We start from the raw sequence: 19699 nt of genomic DNA on the forward strand, positions 1-19699 counted from the left end.
ACTAAGCCTGTGCACCACAACTACTGAGCCTGCGCGCTAGAGCCCACAAGCCACAACTACTGAAGCCCACGCACCACAACTACTGAAGCCCGTGAGCCTAGAGCCCGTGCTCCGCAACGAGAGAAGCCTCCGCAATGAGAAACCCGCGCACCGCAACGAAGAGTAGCCCCCCCTCGCCGCAACTAGAGAAAGCCTGCGCGCAGCAACGAAGACCCAATGCAGCCAAAAATAAATAAAATACATAAATTCATTAAAAAAAAAAAAACAAATTTAAAGGCCAGAATTTCAGATCAGCATTTCTAGGCCATCAATATCAGAGGTCCCTCCTGCCTCACCCTAGCACTGAAACAGAATCCCAAACAAAATTCTGGCCCGTTCGCTCCAATCTCGTCCACTCACTGGGTTCTGGCGGCGGTGGCAGAGGTGGGGGGGGCTCCTCGGTGGCTGCAGCAGCCGCAGCGCTGGCAGCTGCGGCCTCACTGGTCATGGACCTGGTGACCCGGCCCTTTCGGCGGCCCTGACTGTTGGCAGTCTTTCGGCCCCGGGGCGTGGCCTGCTCTCTCTCCTCAGTTTCTTCTGCTGTACTTTCTGTCTTATCCTTTTCCTTGGTGTTTTCTCTAGAAACAACAGCAAAAGAACATTTTGTGTGATTTAAAAGCATACATACACCAAAAAGATTACAGCCTTGAAAATTCTTTAAATAGAAGTTGAATAAAACTACCCAACCTCCCAGTTATTTGGAATAACCGCTTGGGCTTCCCATCAATACAAACTCAACCCGCTCCAAAACACGCTCACTCTCCCCACCCTGCTTCCTGCTCCCTGGCCCTCTGACCAGCAGCTGCTGACAGTACCAGCACGCTCACGATCACTCAGTTTACAGATCCGACTTCACCTTCAGCTCTTCCCCTTGTCAGTTACTTGTATGTGAACTAGTGCCTCGTTTTGGTCCTTTCCTCTCACTGATGTTTCTCCCACCAATTCCACCACCTCTATCTCTGTTACCTCTGCGTGTGTTCAGTCCTTAGTAGCACAGTCACAGTCTCTTACAACAGCCTTCCTGACTTCTGCATCCCCATCCATTCTATACTGCTCATGGACCCATATTCTAGCACAACAGCTTTGGCAATAAACCATTTCCTCCATTCTAATCCTACCTATTCCCAAACAGAGCCATGCAGCCTCCTGAGTGAAGGTTACGCTTTAGCTTTCATTAAGGCTTTACCTAACTGGACCCCAACCTCCTTCTGCTTTTCTCCTTGAGGCGTCCTACATTCCAAACCAATGAAACCACTATCTGCCATTTCCCAAAGAGGCCTGTCCATTCACACCACTCCCTCTGTTCTACCCACACTGACCACTAGCTCCTGCAACAAGCCCTCCAAACTATCCAGGCAGAAGGAAACCTCAACTTCTTCTCAATCTCCCAGTACACTTTATTGACTCTGCTCATTCCTTCCAGGCTTTTTTCTTTTCCTTAAAGAGTACTTGCATCTTGCCTAATTTTTCCTACTAGATCATAAACTACCTGGGAAGAGTATGTATCTTACGTATTTCTGCAACCTCCATAAGACCTAGCTCACAGCAGTAATAAATGAGTGCTTGTTAAATAAACTAGGGATTTTAAGAACAAAGTAAAAACAAGATATGGCAGTAACATATGAGCAGAACCACTGACCACGTGGAGGATGTTTTACCTGAATAAAAAAAAAAAATTTTTTTATAGATATCATCTTCTTAAAGCACAAAATTAGAATGGCATAAGTATCCAACTCTTTAAAAAACATGGCAAGTGATTTAGGCTGCTTTAGCTGCCGCAAAATTAGATAAACCTTCAGTATTTCCAAGAAGGTTATAGAAATAACAATAAATATTAAAAAGAAACTACTAACACAAGCAACAACCTGTATGGATCTCACACTTATTAAGTAAAAGCAGCCACACAACAGGAGATTACATACTGTACGATTCCATTTATATGAAATTATAGGAAAGGCAAAACAAATTAGTAGTTACCAGGGGCTGGGAATGGGGGGGAGGGAAACTATTGCAAAGGAGCACAGGGGAGCTTTCTTGGGGTGATGGAAATGTTCTGAGTCACGAGTGCGGCAACAGGTACACCAGTGCATACAACTGTCAAAATATATCAACGTATACCCTTAAAAACTGGTGAAATTTAGTCTATGCAAAATTATGCCTCAATAAAGCTGATCCTTGGAGGAAAAACAAACAAACCAGCTGCTAAGGGCCTCCCTGCACCCAACCCTGCCAAAACATGTACACAAAGATATCAACGATAGCTGTCTCTGAGTGGCAGAATCACAGGTTAATTTTCTTTCTATTTTGCTCTCTCTTACTGATTTGCTGTAAGGAACTAGAATTATTTTTATAACCACGATAACAGCAACAGCAACCACAAACAAACCAGGAAATCTGGACTTCCCTGGTGGCACAGTGGTTAAGAATCCACCTGTCAATGCAGAGGACACGGGTTTGAGCCCTGCTCTCGGAAGATCCCACATGCCACGGAGCAAGTAAGCCCGTGTGCCACAACTTCTAAGCCTGCGCTCTAGAGCCCGCGAGCCACAACTACTGAGCCCACGTGCCACAACTACTGAAGCCCACGCGCCTAGAGCCCATGCTGTGCAATAAGAGAAGCCACCGCAATGAGAAGCCCACACACCGAAAAGGAAGATTAGCCCCCGCTTGCCGCAACTAGAGAAAGTCCACGCGCACCAACGAAGACCCAATGCAGCCAAAAATAAATTTTAAAAACAAAAAAAATCAGGAAGTCTATTTTATATGAAAAATAAAATCCATAAAGCTGGAATAGAAGGTGTTATATAAATGAAAACCATTTAGCAGCATTTTTACACTAATGTACACTACCTGAGGTTCAAAACAAAAGATCCTGAGTTCTTCCAAATCAAAGATTAAATTATACTCAGTGTATCTCAGTAATGGTGTATATTATTGTAGCTCATCCCTTCCGAAACAGAGTATGTCATGTTTGGCAAATAAGTCCATCAAGCCAAAAGTTATACTTACTGGAATATTCCACTCCTTAATTATGTCAAATAACTATTAGGTGATCAAAGCACACATCCCATTGATTCTTTTATCTAAAATTTTATACCTTCAATAGATTCAATCTCATTATTTAAAAATAACTACAACATTTAACTATTTAACTCACTTAGAGTCCTCCTTTTCATCTTTTTCTTCTTCATCTTTCTTTTCCTCCTCTTTTTTTTCTGTTTTTTCTGCTTTATCTTCTTCTTTTTCTTCTACTTTTTCTTCTTGTGAGGGTCGGGCAATTTGCTGCTAGAATGAACCATCATTTGTAAAATTGGAAAGTAAAACAAACAGCTCCTCAAATCATAATGATAAATAATAAATATCTATGCAACAAATTTATGATTAACTTATTCACCATCTACAATGTAACTAGGGGTCATGTACTAAAAACGAGTCTAATGCTCTTTAATGTAGTCTATATGTATTGCTTAAAAGGTCACACACACATATAAACACACACAAATGTTCACAGTGTCTGGATCCATCAGACAGGTGACAATGTTAAGATTCCACTTAGAAATCTGAGGTTGGTACTCTCTTTTTGTAATTCCCACATCTAATCTGTCACTTACACATTTCAATTCTACTTGAAATTTGATAATTTGTCAAACCATCCCCCCGGTATTAGATCCTTAATATGTTCCCAAATTTTTCATCATTATGGATAATACTACAAGAAACCTCTTTATGCTTTTACTCTTTTGGGGAAACATTCATTTACTGGAAGAGTAGACAGCCATGGCCATTATTAAGACTGAAGCGATTTAGGTAAGTATTATGGATATAATAAACTAAAAAGTAAAACACTCAAATATGCCTAAACTGTAATTACAACTCTGTAATCGTAAATATGTATATAAAAAAGACGAAGATAATAAGATTATGGACCCTTTTAACTCTGATGTCTCATTTGCTAAACCTGAGAAAAGTGAAATGAAACTGTGGTGTTTTAATTACGAAATCAAACAGCCTAACCGAATAGGACCGGACTCCAGCTCCCCCGCAGCACGCGGCCGACCAGCCCAGGTGTACCTTTGCCCACACGGTCTGCGCCCGGGCTGCCCTCAGCACACCCAGCATTTTCATGCCTTTGCTCAGAATAGAGTAAAATCTTCCTCAACTTCCGATAGCATCTCACAGTCTTCTACCACCTCCCCAGAACTACAATCTAGCTTCTTCCTTAAGACACCTGGCCTCTCCAGAAGGGGGCCTCTCCAGAAGGGGGCGTCTCCAGAATGGGGACCCCTTCTGGAGAGGCCTCCTTCTAACATATGGAGGAAGAATCTAAACTCTTCTTGCTCCCCACTGCCACTTCCAGAACACTGCTCAGCTGCGGTATTTAAAAACCTCCTGTTACAAATTTCAGAAAATCTACCTATGACACCTTGTTTCCTCTTCTGGTGTTACAGATTGACTCTCAAAGACTCCCAGGAGCACAGAGATTACTTTATCACATGGCTCGTTATGCCATGTCATTATTCTTCAGATTTCAAGATGCCTGTCAATGCCTTTTCTATCAACACGATATCCTACGTGTGAAATACTTTCAGGTCATTGCCATTCAGTCTCCCACAGGGAGTCACCACAGCCATCCTCGGTGGGCACTGCCCCCCCCCCGACCCTATAATCTGACAGTGTGCCCCGCAACCACCACCACTCACATCCGTCCCAGCCCACATCTCCACTGTCGCCAGTCCAGTCCTGCTTTTTGTCCTCATCACCATCTACAATCCCTTGATGCTAAGAAATTTTCACAGCCCACCAAGAACAGCATCCACTCTTCCACTCTGACCCCAGCTAAATCGTTTCAATACCATGATTCCCTCACTTACCTTACCTGACCTTCCCAGGTTCTTACCCTGGCTAACTGCCAGTTTCCTTTTCTTCTAAGTATGTATTATTGCTAGAGAAAACTAAGAAATCAGGAAGATTTTAATGGATACTTTCCAAGCATGACTAGCTCTCCTTTACAACTGGGAATGTTTTATTCATCTGACTCCCTAGCACATCACAGTGATCCCAAGATCTGTCTGAAATGCTAATAACCTCACCCTGCCCGCCACAAACGTAGCATTCATCTGTCATTCTGAACCAACAAAATGACATACCAACAACAAACTCTGCCCCCTGCCTAGCAAGTGGGCTACGTAACCCAGAAAACGGTTTACAGCCCTAAGAAGTCATGGGGAGGTGTCAACTCAGCTGAAGATAAGAAAAGAGGTCTACCGTCCCTTAGACTTGAACAACACATATAACCGTATTCCCCGAATACTCTTCTGCTTCTAATGCCGACCCGGGTTTTGAAATAAGCAAGCAATCCCCCACGTGCCCTGATGCCTGAAACCATCCCACAGCTGACTGGCCCCTCCTGCAGTGCTGGTGGCTGAGAGGCAAGGGCAGCACCTGTTTCGACCAGTCAAAGGGAAGAAGAGGGCAGGATCCCTCCAGAAACGCAGCCCCCAGTTCTGCAGAGTGTGTGCGAATGAGCCAAAGAAACTGCTGGGGCTGCCAGACAGTCTGCAGAAGCGTGTGCACCTCCAGAGCAGAGCCCCACACTGAGCAGCAGCGAGTGGAGAGGGATGTGAGGGAGGCCCGAGATTGTGGACAGCACTTAACCCGGGAGACAAGCATCAAGACCCACAGCAAGGATGGCCATGGACACTAAGAAAGGAAGGAACAAACTCTGGTTTTCACAAGAAGTGGCTGGCACTGCTTCTGTTTCAGGCAGATCTGTAAAGGAAAGAGCCAGCCCCCATGGTCTAGGACGGAGGTTACAGGCCACATACCTCAACCCTTGCCAGCGAGCTGGCTGGAGCAGAAGCCCATGGTTTCAAAAGGAAACTCTTCAAAGGACTCTAAGAGACACAGGCGCTCCCATGAGCTTCTTGTCCAGGTTTCTCCCTCCTTAAGCCCAACACTTGATAGTCAATTTAAAAAAAGTCTCGGGCTTCCCTGGTGGCGCAGTGGTTGAGAGTCCGCCTGCCGATGCAGGGGACATGGGTTCGTGCCCCGGTCCGGGAGGATCCCACATGCCGCGGAGCAGCTGGGCCCGTGAGCCATGGCCGCTGGGCCTGTGCATCCGGAGCCTGTGCTCCGCAACGGGAGAGGCCACAACAGTGAGAGGCCCGCGTACCGGAAAAAAAAAAAAAAAAAAGTCTCATTCTGTTAGGGAGGTTCTCCCAACATGAAACATTCCTGCCAAACAATAAGCTATTCACTCTGAATGGCAGAGCATGTTATAAAACAAAATAAAAATTCCAATGAAAAAAAGTGAAAGTTACATGTATTTCATGAAAATAAATGAAGAATAGGGTCAATTTCAGCAGGGTCCTCTCTAGCAAGATCAAATGCTAGGGCTTCCCTGGTGGCACAGTGGTTAAGAATCTGCCTGCCAACGCAGGGGACACAGGTTCAAGCCCTGGTCCGGGAAGATCACACATGCTGCGGAGCAGCGAAGCCCGTGTGCCACAACTACTGAGTCTGAGCTCTAGAGCCCGCGAGCCACAACTACTGAGCCCGTGTGCCACAACTACTAAAGCCCGTGCGCCTAGAGCCCGTGCTCTGCAGCAAGAGAAGCCACCGCAATGAGAAGCCCACACACCGCAACGAAGAGTAGCCCCCGCTCGCCGCAACTAGAGAAAGCCCACACGCAGCAACAAACACCCAACGCAGCCAAAAATACATTAAATAAATAAATTTTGAAAAGAAATATATTTTAAAAAAAAAGAAAAAAGAAAGATCAAATGCTAGCTTATGCTGAGATTTATTACTACTACATCTGACTGGGTGTCTAACTCATATATATTTGTTAAAATGCTCAGGTCTTTAGAAAACAAATAAATAAAGGAATTCCCATTCAGCAGACAATGAAGTTGCCAAAAAGTGAAATGACCAAATTTAAGAACAAGGAGCTAGTTAAATAACAATGTACAAGAAACAGAAAAAATGAAGTACTTCAGCCACTGAGGTTTTTTTAAAGTACTTCAGGCAGTAAACAGAAAATATCTTATGCCAGTCTTATCAAAGTATATTAATAAACTAATGCCTTTAAAGCAACTGAATTGGAGACTACTTTCCTGAAGAGTGAAAGCTGTCGATCACCAAGAAGCATGTTTGGTTGAAGGCAACAAAGGCGGTAGCTGCTGCCCTTTACTTACTGGGCGGTACCTACACTCTGGGTACTGCACACACAACTAGTCTCCTATAAACCCTGCAAGGTAAGAACCAGTGCTCACAGATGTCACTCCCACAGATGTCACCAAGTGAAGGGACACTAGAGTGTCACAGAACAAAGCAGCAGAGCATTTGGGGATCTAAAGCTCCTTCCATTATACCCAATTCTTTAATTGTCTAAATCACCCTTTCTAACTAGTGTATAACTAACGGTTTAGTCAAAAACTCCTCCAACTTCAACAATTACTACATTTACATAAGTATATGCTTTCTGAACACCTCTGGGGAATAAAAACACGCTGGCACAGTTAAAGGGGAAGATGTTGTCGGCATGAAGGGAGAGTACAAATTCTTGTAAGAGCCCTCGAAGATCTGGAAATGAAAAATGTGGTTTCAAAACAATGACTTGCTTTACTGCAGGTCACGAGCAGGTGCCACAGGAATCCCATCTGCACAGTGACAGACTTATTACGTGGGAGTTTATGCTGGAAAGTGAGATGGAATTATTACTTCTAACAAAAATGTTGCACACAAAATCAAGTTACTACTTGGCATGGTATTTACAATTCTAGATCCCAAACAGTAAAGCCAAAGAGGGGCTTTTGGTTTATAATCTTTGATAAGCATTCACTGCTTCAACTACAATTGATAAAGAACCACACTCATTCCCGTCATGGGATGCCAACAAGCTGGACTGTAACAATGGTTTGGGCAGAGTAGCCAACAGAATTTTTGAGAAAAGAGTTAAAACTTTTGCCAACAATAATCTCTGAACACAACTGTAACAAAATTATGATTATCTCTCATTTCCCGATGATTCTAAGATTAAAACTCATTTTCTGCGTAAATAATACGCAAGGTCCCCTATGGCAACAGCAATGTTAAAAATCACACCTCACGGGCTTCCCTGGTGGTGCAGTGGTTGAGAGTCCGCCTGCAAATGTAGGGGACGCAGGTTTGTGTCCTGGTCCAGGAAGATCCCACATGCCGCGGAGCGGCCGGGCCCGTGAGCCATGGCCGCTGAGCTTGCGCGTCTGGAGCCTGTGCTCCGCGACGGGAGAGGCCACAACAGTGAGAGGCCCGTGTACCGCCAAAAAAAAAAAAAAAAAAAAAAAAAAAACATACCTCACAGCTGTGGAATCTCTCAGCCAAAAGCATACTACATATTCATCTGCTGAATAAAAATTACTTCCTACAGGTAAGCAGCTGGGAGTGGGGGAGGGGCGAAGCAATCAAAGCCTGAAAGGATGCAGTGCACACGTCAGAGGAATAAATCTGGAATAAATGTCTAATCACTCGGGATGACCCGAGGTAATTCTTACTCATTCAAACTTGACTGCATAATAGAGCAGTAGAGTGATTTTCAAATTAGTCGGATCTCTATACCTGCCAGGGTAAAAATATCCATTTAAAAATTTTTAACTTGTAACTAGATTCTTTATTTTTTTTAAAGTCTTCTGGGGGAATTCCCTGGCGGTCCAGTGGTTAGGACTCCGAGCTTCCACTGCTGGGGGCCTGGGTTCGATCCTTGGTCAGGGAACTAAGATCCCACAAGCCACGTGGCATGGCAAAAAAAAAAAAGAGTCTTTCTGAACTTTTTTCTATATAGAAAATTCTCTATTTCCAACCGAGACCTTCTTCCTAAACTGCAGACTTCTGTATCTAACCTCCCACTCTACATCTCCATGTGGACAAAGTCTAACAGGTATTTAAAATCTAGTACGTGCTGATTATCCCCCCAAATCCGCTCCTCCTTCCACCTTGCCCGTCACAGTCAACAGCAACTCCAGCAGCCAAGACAGCCTATCTCTGCTAATCATCCTTGCATCCCCACAATCACTCCATCAGCAAAACCCACTGGCCTTACCTCCAAAAACATACCCAGAACCTGACCAGTTCTCCCCAGCTCCCACGATAGCCTGGTCCAAGCCACTGAAATTACTAAAATAACCCCTAACTGGCCTCCCCTACATTAGACTCTCAACAGAGCAGCCAGAAGGCTCCTGTCACAAATGAAACCTGAGGTGACTCTTCTGCTGAAAAGTCTGATGGCCTCCCCTCTCCTCTGGTATCAGCGCCCATCATTCGGTTCCACAGGAGAGAGCAAACACAACCCAACACTACCTACCTCTGAAAAACTGTCCAAGTATTTCGACACAAGCAACTAAGAAACAGAGGTAAGATTCTTTTGGTCTGAGATAGTAGTTTAAGTCCATCATTTAACTCCCTCCCCTTCCAAGTTCCCAGTGAATCAACCAAAGAAATATAAAAGTAGATGGAAAATCTTCAGGGTGGCAGGACTAGACTATCAGAAAGGCTACCCAAAACGAAACTGAGCCTAGCCAGGGGCAAGCATCCCAAGATTCAGGTCCAAGTGAGGGTACACACGGACCACCTTGGCTCTGCACATACGTCCTGAGATGTGGGAAGGGTGCTAGCACAGAGGACAAGTGGTGCAGAAGAAAACACCACCGTGGCTCGAACTGCACAGGGACACATACGTCCCAGCAAGGAATGAAATGCTGCCCCAGATAACTTTAGGATAGAAAGCCGATGTTTCAGAGTAACAGAGACACTCCCCGTCACACAAAACTTCCTGCTCTGTCACCACAAGCGATAGACTGCTAACCCGGCAAAGGTGAGGTATAATATAAATCAAATTATCCCCTGAGTTTATCTGGGATTGAAAAAATTAAACAGTAATACATATAATTTCTAAAAATAAATGTTATAAATACTACTTTGTAATTAGGAATAAAGCTATTGTTAAAAATTAGTAGCTGAGAGGGCAGACAGCAGAAGCAAGAAGAACTACAATCCTGCAGGCTGTGGAACGAAAACCACATTCGCAGAAAGACAGACAAGATGAAAAGGCAGAGGGCTATGTACCAGATGAAGGAACAAGATAAAACCCCAGAAAAACAACTAAATGAAGTGGAGATAGGTAATCTTTCAGAAAAAGAATTCAGAATAATGACAGTGAAGATGATCCAGGACCTCAGAAAAAGAATGGAGGCAAAGATCGAGAAGATGCAAGAAATGTTTAACAAAGACCTAGAAGAATTAAAGAACAAACACCTAGAAGAACAGAGGTGTTCATCTCTGTTCAAACAGAGATGAACAATACAAAAACTGAAATGAAAACTACAGTAGAAGGAATCAATAGCAGAATAACTGAGGCAGAAGAACGGATAAGTGACCTGGAAGACAGAATGGTGGAATTCACTGCCATGGAACAGAATAAAGAGAAAAGAAGGAAAAGAAATGAAGACAGCATAAGAGACCTCTGGGACAACATTAAACGTAACAACATTCGCATTATAAGGGTCCTAGAAGGAGAAGAGAGAGGGAAAGGACCCAAGAAAATATTTGAAGAGATTATAGTCGAAAACTTCTCTAACGTGGGAAAGGAAATAGCCACCCAAGTCCAGGAAGTGCAGAGAGTCCCAGGCAGGATAAACCCAAGGAGAAACACGCGGAGACACACAGTAATCAAACTGACAAAAATTAAGGACAAAGAAAAATTATTGAAAGCAACAAGGGAAAAACGACAAATAACATACAAGGGAACTCCCATAAAGTTAACAGCTGATTTCTCAGCAGAAACTCTACAAACCAGAAGGGGGCAGCACGATATGATGAAAGGGAAGAAACTACAACCAAGATTACTCTACCCAGCAAGGATCTCATCCAGATTCAATGGAGAAATCAAAAGTTTTACAGATGGGCTTCTCTGGTGGTGCAGTGGTTGGGAGTCCGCCTGCCGATGCAGGGGACGCGGGTTCGTGCCCCGGTCCGGCAGGATCCCGCGTGCCGCGGAGCAGCTGGGCCCGTGGGCCGTGGGCACTAGGTGGGCGCTGGGCCTGCGCGTCCGGAGCCTGTGCTCCGCAGCGGGAGAGACCACAGCAGTGAGAGGCCCGCGTACCACACACACACAAAAAGTTTTACAGACAAGCAAAAGCTAAGAGAATTCAGCACCACCAAACCAGCTCTACAACAAATGCTAAAGGAACTTCTCTAAGTGGGAAACACAAGAGAAGAAAAGGACCTACAAAAAACAGCTCATAACAATTAAGAAAATGGTAACAGGAACATACATATTGATAACTACCTTAAACGTGAATGTATTAAATGCTCCAAACAAAAGACACAGTCTTGCTGGATGGATACAAAAACAAGACCCATATATATGCTGTCCACAAGAGACCCACTTCACACCTAGGGACACATTCAGACTGAAAGTGAGGGGATAGAAAAAGATATTCCATGCAAATGGAAATCAAAAGAAAGCTGGAGTAGCAATACTCATATCAGATAAAAGAGACTTTAAAATAAAGAATGTTACAAGAGACAAGGAAGGACACTACATAATGATCAAGGGATCAATCCAAGAGGAGACATAACAATTATAAATATATATGCGCCCAACATAGGAGCACCTCAATACATAAGGCAACTGCTAACAGCTATAAAAGAGGAAATCGACAGTAACACTGTAATAGTGGGGGACTTTAACACCTCACTTACACCAATGGACAGATCATCCAGACAGAAAAGGAAACACAAGCTTTAAATGACACAACAGACCAGACAGATTTAATTGATATTTATAGGACATTCCATCCAGAGACAGCAGATTACACTTTCTTCTCAAGTGCGCACGGAACATACTCCAGGATAAATCACATCTTGGCTCACAAATCAAGCCTCAGTAAATTTAAGAAAATTGACATCATATCAAGCATCTTTTCTGACTACAACACTATGAGATTAGAGATCAGTCACAGGGAAAAAAATGTAAAAAACACAAACACATGGAGGCTAAACAATACGTTACTAAATAACCGAGAGATCACTGAAGAAATCAAAGAGGAAATCAAAAAATACCTAGAGACAAATGACAACGAAAACACGACGATCCAAAACCTATGGGATGCAGCAAAAGCAGTTCTAAGAGGGAAGTTTATAGCAATACAAGCCTAACTCAAGAAACAAGAAATATCTCAGATAAACAATCTAACCTTACACCTAAAAGAACTAGAGAAAGAAGAACAAACAAAACCCAAAGTTAGGAAACGGAAAGAAATCATTAAGATGAGAGCAGAAATAAATGAAATAGACACAAAGAAAACAATAGCAAAGATCAATAAAACTAAAAGCTGGTTCTTTGAGAACATAAACAAAATTAATAAACCATTAGCCAGATTCATCAAGAAAAAGAGGGAGAGGACTCAAATCAGTAAAGTTAGAAATGAAAAAGGAGAAGTTACAACAGACACCACAGAAATACAAAGCATCCTAAGAGACTACTACAAGCAACTCTATGCCAATAAAATGGACATCCTGGAAGAAATGGACAAATTCTTAGAAAGGTATAACCTTCCAAGACTGAACCAGGAAGAAATAGAAAATATGAACAGACCAATCACAAGTAATGAAATTGAAACTGATTAAAAATCTTCCAACAAACAAAAGTCCAGGACCAGATGGCTTCACAGGTGAATTCTACCAAACATTTAGAGAAGAGCTAACACCCATCCTTCTCAAACTCTTCCAAAAAACTGCAGAGGAAGGAACACTCCCAAACTCATTCTATGAGGCCACCATCACCCTGATACCAAAACCAGACAAAGATACTACAAAAACAGAAAATTACAGACCAATATCACTGATGAATATAGATGCAAAAATCCTCAACAAAATACTAGCAAACAGAATCCAACAACACATTAACAGGATGATACACCATGATCAAGTGGGATTTATCCCAGGGATGCAAGGATTCTTCAATACATGCAAATCAATCAATGTGATACACCATATTAACAAACTGAAGAATAAAAACCATATGATCATCTCAATAGATACAGAAAAAGCTTTCGACAAACTTCAACACCCATTTATGATGAAAACTCTCCAGAAAGTGGGCATAGAGGGAACCTACCTCAACATAATAAAGGCCATATAGGACAAACGCACAGCAAACATCATTCTCAATGGTGAAAAGCTGAAAGCATTTCCTCTAAGATCAGGAACAAGACAAGGATGTCCACTCTCACCACTATTATTCAACATAGCTTTGGAAGTCCTAACCTTGGCAATCAGAGAAGAAAAAGAAATAAAAGGAATACAAATTGGAAAAGAATAAGTAAAACTGTCACTGTTTGCAGATACATTGAGAATCCTAAAGATGCCACCAGAAAACTACTAAAGCTAATCAATGAATTTGGTAAAGCTGCAGGATACAAATTAATGCACAGAAATCTCTTGCATTCCTATACACTAATGATGAAAAATCTGAAAGAGGAATTAAGGAAACACTCCCCTTTACCACTGCAACAAAAAGAATAAAATACCTAGGGATAAATCTACCTAAGGAGACAAAAGACCTGTATGCAGAAAACTGTAAGATACTGATAAAAGAAATTAAAGATGATACAAACAGATGGAGAGATATACCATGTTCCTGGATTGGAAGAATCAATTAAAAAAAAAAATTAGTAGCTGAAACTTGTTTAAGATGCTGGTGGGCTCTACCATCTCTGGCTAAAGGACCCTGACTCCACTTTCTCTGTGGGAAGTGGGGAGATGCCCTGACTCCTCTGGTGCAACAGAGTTTCCCACATCACCGCCAATGTCCAACCTGCCATTCAGATAGTTGGTTAGCCCTTCCTGGAGCTCTGTAGCCACTGCTCTGTCTCTGCAACACTGGCTGCTGCACCAGCAGGCCCTTCCCTCCCTTCTGATTCCCAGCAGCCCCGCCACCGTTCCTCGGCGCCCTCTCTAAGCAAACCTTACAAACAAGGGGACGCCTGTGCTCTGCAGCGTGTAGCCCCGCACCCCGTGCCCCTCGCTCACTACAGTCTTAGTCCTGGCCCCTCACCCACCCACCGCAGCTCACTTGACCTCTAGCAGGGTTTTACACAGTTGACTCATGAAACACTCTATACTTTTTTTGACCAAGAAATACTGCTTCTGATGAGTGTGTCATCACATCTTGTCAGGTGGCATTGTTTTGGAGAAACAATGACCACACATCATGAGAGAACCTGTATCTGGCGACCGGGGTGACCAGGGAAGGGAAGGCGGGGGACTGTGTGAGGGAACCAGAAGAGCGTCAGGAATGCTGAAGATGGCAGCAGCCGTCCACGCCCACACGTGCCACGCATCCTGCAAGCGGTCTCAGGGTGTGGGGCGCACAGGAAGAACAGATGGGAGCTGTGACGGTGGCTGAGCAGCTACTTGAAGGAAAAGAGTTTCTAAACTACTGAACTGCGACTGTGAAAACACATACTGCACTGCATTAAAAACAATCTTTTGAGGTCAAGTGCTTTAACCCCAGAAATAAAGTTAACCTGAAACACAATCAGGTCCCAGGTATTTCAGTAAACAACCCTGTACTCTAGTCACCATGCTGTACTTCTCACTTCTCTCCCTTACTCTACCTGTCCCCTCCACAGACAAAAGGACTGGTAAAGGTGGTATATTTAATAGGCTGTCACGGTTCTCATATTTAATTACATTGTTATTGTTAACTCTGACATGCACAATTTCGACAGCATGAAAATATAAAACTTCTCATTAATTTTGTTATACTAGAAACTTAAAATGCATTCAAAGTAGAAAATACAACACATTAAATATATATTCAAAATAATAAAAACATGCTCATAACATTCTAATTAATTTAACAGAAATGTCAATTCCTAAAGTACACCTTACTACATAAAAGGCTCCTATTATAAAATTTTTCATCTTCATATTTCCACCAACCCTGAAATTGTTTCATACAATAATGAAACATACCTGGTTTCTTCCTCTGCGTTTTCCATAGTTCCTTCTTACTAGGGCTTTATAATTCTCATTTTTCTTGGTTAAGTAGTAATATAAAACACAATCAGGAACACTCTACCCAAAAAAAAACCATTTTTGAGGGTCCAATGAAATAAAATTTTTTAAAAGTATCAAGTAACACTTTCAAGGAAAATCTCTAGTGTTCTCAAAGTATAAAATGAGGAAAACCACAAATGGCTAGCTTTTTAAGGCATATCTAGGCTGTAAAAATACATATATATAGTGTGTACTATCTTGATGGATAATTATAGCTGTCTTAATACAAATTATGTAAAAGATACCAGGAACTATCAGAAACATTCAAGCACTTTCTTCTTTACGAGTAACTAAATTCTCTTTCTTCCTCTATATACGTAAATATTCAAAATGTCTCACTTTGCTCACAAACCCACCATCCAATCCACTGTGAAAAAATTTCAGGAAAAATCAGGACTCTGAAATTTTAATTAGAAGTTTAATGAGGTTCAAAAAACATTGTAACCTATGTTTTTTTACGGAAATATAATATCAGGTCATTTTTGATTAACCATGAAAATTAGTCTGTGTTCTGTGCTTAGAATTGGTCATCATATAATTGTAAATATCACTATACTATTCCCATGAGAATCTTTTCTGTATCAAGCCCTTTGCAAAAATTCTATTTAACTACTTATATTTCTATTTAACTACTTCTGTGTACTAGGCACAAAAGCTTCAAAGCAGCAACCATCACAAACCTACAGACATTCTCAGTGCAAACCATTTCTTACCTTCCTTTCCAAGTAAGATGCAATTAGTCCAAAGTTTTTTGGATGCTGGATAAACCTGAGTAAAAGAAAAACACATACACACACATTTTAACAACTTAAAAAGAGGGGGAAGCCCTTGGGAATAGAAATATAATGTAGACTAATTTCTAGCGACTCCTAAATGCTAATGTCCTCTTAAAGGGCACAGATTCCTGGGCACCGTCCGCCAGGAACTGACTGGATTGGAATACAGTAGAGCACAGAAATCTGTAACTTTAAAATGCACCCCCCGGTGAACAGGACACCGCTCAGGTTTGGGTACCACTCTTAAAATGACTCCACAACCCTGTTCTTACCTGGGACCTACATTCCCACCCATAAACTTACAGGAAGGTCATATCAAATCTGTCTTTTCTGACTTCCACAGTACCCACTCAAATGCCAAAATGGGGTCAAGTTTTGGGGGAAACAGTTCAATTTACAAGTAAATGCCAATACTTTTCACTAACTTATGTAAGCTTCTTTTTTTTTCTTTTTTTTTTTTTTTTGCGGTACGTGGGCCTCTCACTGTTGTGGCCTCTCCCGCTCTGGAGTACAGGCTCCGGATGCACAGGCCCAGTGGCCATGGCCCACGGGGCCAGCCGCTCCACGGCATGTGGGATCCTCCCGGACTGGGGCACGAACCCGTGTCCCCTGCATCAGCAGGCGGACTCCCAACCACTGCGCCACCAGGGAAGCCCTGGAAGCTTCTATTAGAGAGTAATTTAAAATTTAAATTACTTGTCCTTAAAGATCTCCTTCTCATGGTCAGTCCAAACATTCATGAACTGCCTATCTTTATAAATCTTCATAGGGTCCTCCATAAGCCCATTCATGTTAATGAACTTGACCCTTCTCTGTTCTGCATCAAACATCATAGGTGGGATCACAGAGAGCTGTCGCATTTGTTTCTCATTATTCTGAAAAAAAAAGAAAAAAGAATGCAATTTACAGAGAATAAAACTTAAAAAGGGCCGCAGACCAACTGTCTTAATCGACAGTGAAACACCACATATGTACTTTAATGACAACAGCAGTTGTACCATAACATCTAACATACAGTAATTATACATATTATCTAATAAATACTCATTGCATGAATAACAGAGGCAGAGACTACAGTTATTATTTTTTTATAATCCACTACTACAATTTGAGAAGAGTTCTTTCCTTAAAGGAAGCTGATACTTCAAATAATGAATCTTAGACCTAAAGGACACACAGTAATGTCAGGTCACTGAAGTAATGATCTTATGAAGCACTTACTAACATTAATATTGCCTCATTTTAAAAAGTCTTAACATCATTTTAAAGAATAATAAAATAGAAAAATAAGCAGATAGGAACCGAAATCTTAAGGTCATTGATTTTAAATTAACTAAACTTACTTAAGTATTAAACACTTCTTGCTAATCTTACATAATCTTTCCACTGCAAATTTAAGACTATTATCCCTAGAATTTCAACTAAAACTAGGTTACAGTCATACAATTTATTTTTCCCACAGTTTAATTCTGTAAGTTTATAAACACAAACTTCCATGAGAAAACTTTTACCAAAAAGTATAAGTACTGACCTCAATACAAGGCTAGGTTTTTTTCCTGAAACTCTTCTCCTAGAAGCGGACATTGCCTTAGAGTAAAGTCCTTACAAAGGTTCTAATTTTATGGGTACTCTCAATCACTCTGAACACCAAAGTGTGTTGGTTGAAATCACCTCACCTGATACTAGTTTTGGCTGTTTACAGAAGCCCCCCTTATAGAATCAGTCAAAAAGTGAGCAAAGAAATTTCACAGAGTTAGTCATCACTGCAGAGATTATGGCCACAAATTCTGAAATGTATAGCAATATAATAATTGTCTTCATTACTTAAGAGGACCACGATGTTCAAATAAGCATGACTTTCAGAATTTAGAGATGAGGTTTTTTAAAAGCCATATTATAAAACCAAAACTAGCAAAACTCAATATATGGTTTTTGGACCGACCTTCAGAGATAGTTTGAAAACAGCTACAAAGATTCACTGTTAGGAACAGAAATTTATTCTTATTCAGAACTGATTTATTAATATCAGATCAGATCTCAGCTGGCTAGAGATCACACTCCGGACATCCCCCCAAACCTCAGGTCCACAACCCAACATACAAACACCTGCAAAGTACACGCTCCTTTGTTCTTTTAGGAAACGGCACCAGCAGCTCAGTCCTCTAACCTGCTCTTCTTTCTCATCCCACACTTGTCCTGTCCACTCTGCCTTCTACAAATCTCTCCACCAGGCCCTTCCTACACATTTCTACCACTGTCGCCCTGACTCAGGTCCTTATTTTTATCATAACAGCCTCCTCACCTCTTTCCAGGCCTCCCTGCTGCCAAAGCCGTCTTCGTAAAAATGGCATAGGGCGGCCTTGTTTAAAACCTTCGACGGTTGGCCACAAACTTTGGAACAATTCAAACGCCATAAGTGTTCCCTCAGTTATATACAAATAAACCCTTAGTTTATGGGGTATGAAGCTAAAATGCATGAATAATTAATCAATTAATTTGAATTAAATCAATTAACTGTCTTACCTCCTGTTCAGAGAGCCCATCAATAATTTCAGAAATCTCATGTTCACTCCTAGCAATGGTGGCTGAAAGACCAGCTCCCCTCTGCCCAACTCTAAATATGAGGGAGAAATTTTAGATATATTTAAAGGCCTTTTATAAAGAAGACATATCAGTTAGATTACGTCGATTTCTTTTCTGAATGGGACTTTTTAATCAACTAGAAGTCAGAGAAGAAACCTAAAATGCTACTGAGAAACTACTTTTAAGTAATATGTTTAAGCCATTTATCTATAAAATTAGTAACAATTTAAATGGTAAGATTTCTTTTTAAAGGTTACATGTCTAAGTTCCCATGGCAGAACTGTTTATGGGAAACTTCTGGAAAACTACAGTTATTGGTATCATTTTCATCTCAAATAGCATTCTTTTGTCTGCCTTCCAGAGAACAGGATAGCAGACTTAGAAAAATACACAAAACATTTTTAAAGGGATGGGAAAAAAACACAATCATCATCCCTGACAGAAACTTAATTGTGATTAACGGGGCTTTCATGAGACAGTGGAGAAGAAAACTAAAGCTTCTACCTTTGCAAAAGTACTTGTTCTCTAAAAGTAAAAAGAAATCAGAAACTACATACCAATAACAAAGAATTTCTCAATTAGCAATCAATTTAAGAGTTTTGATCATGTTGGGAGGTGACGAAGAACTGTGAGACATGCAAGTCTATTCTTACTAACTGTCATTTCCAAAGGAATGAGCGTTTTCAAGAACTGAAGAATTAATTTCAAAATATTCACTTAAATTTAGATTCAACAGCATGATTAAATATAAAAAATTAATATTAGATTCACTAAGGCATAAACATTGTTAGCTGATAATGAAGTTTTATATTCAAAATAAAAGTTCTTAGACTCACAGACACAGAGAACAGACTTGTGGTTGCCAAGGGGCAGGGGAGGGATGGATTGGGAGTTTGGGATTAGCAGATGCAGACTATTATATAGAATGGATAAACAAGGCCCTACTGTATAGCACAGGGACCTGTATTCAATATCCTGTGATAAACCATAGTGGAAAAGAATATTAAAAAGAATATATATATATGTATAACTGAATCACTTTGCTATATAGCAGAAATTAACACAACACTGTAAATCAACTATACTTCCATTGGGGAAAAAAAGAGGAAAAACATAATAAAATTTCTTTATGAACTTTCTTAATGATTAGATTCAGGTAACAATAAATATTGTGAAGGATCAAAAGTATGATTCAAAGG

The 19699-nt window shown here is 41.3% G+C and overlaps 1 protein-coding gene across 14 annotated transcripts in view; it reads right to left on the bottom strand.

Moving 5' to 3' along the window:
* The window catches only part of NCOR1 (nuclear receptor corepressor 1), a 142049-nt gene that overhangs the window by 59261 nt on the left and 63089 nt on the right, over nucleotides 1–19699 (bottom strand). For 8 of the 14 annotated variants that reach the window (XM_019944107.3, XM_019944113.3, XM_019944109.3 and 5 more), the window contains 6 exons: nucleotides 18441–18531; nucleotides 16614–16792; nucleotides 15855–15909; nucleotides 15058–15159; nucleotides 3197–3324; nucleotides 400–617 (listed from right to left, as the gene is read on the bottom strand). In XM_019944107.3, the coding sequence (XP_019799666.1) occupies nucleotides 400–617; nucleotides 3197–3324; nucleotides 15058–15159; nucleotides 15855–15909; nucleotides 16614–16792; nucleotides 18441–18531 (773 nt within the window). The remainder of the gene's footprint in view (nucleotides 1–399; nucleotides 618–3196; nucleotides 3325–15057; nucleotides 15160–15854; nucleotides 15910–16613; nucleotides 16793–18440; nucleotides 18532–19699) is intronic. The other 6 variants (XM_019944112.3, XM_019944119.3, XM_019944111.3 and 3 more) reach the window with 3 other exon arrangements.

Source organism: Tursiops truncatus, chromosome 20, assembly GCF_011762595.2.
Source record: "Tursiops truncatus isolate mTurTru1 chromosome 20, mTurTru1.mat.Y, whole genome shotgun sequence".
NCBI lineage: Eukaryota > Metazoa > Chordata > Mammalia > Artiodactyla > Delphinidae > Tursiops > Tursiops truncatus.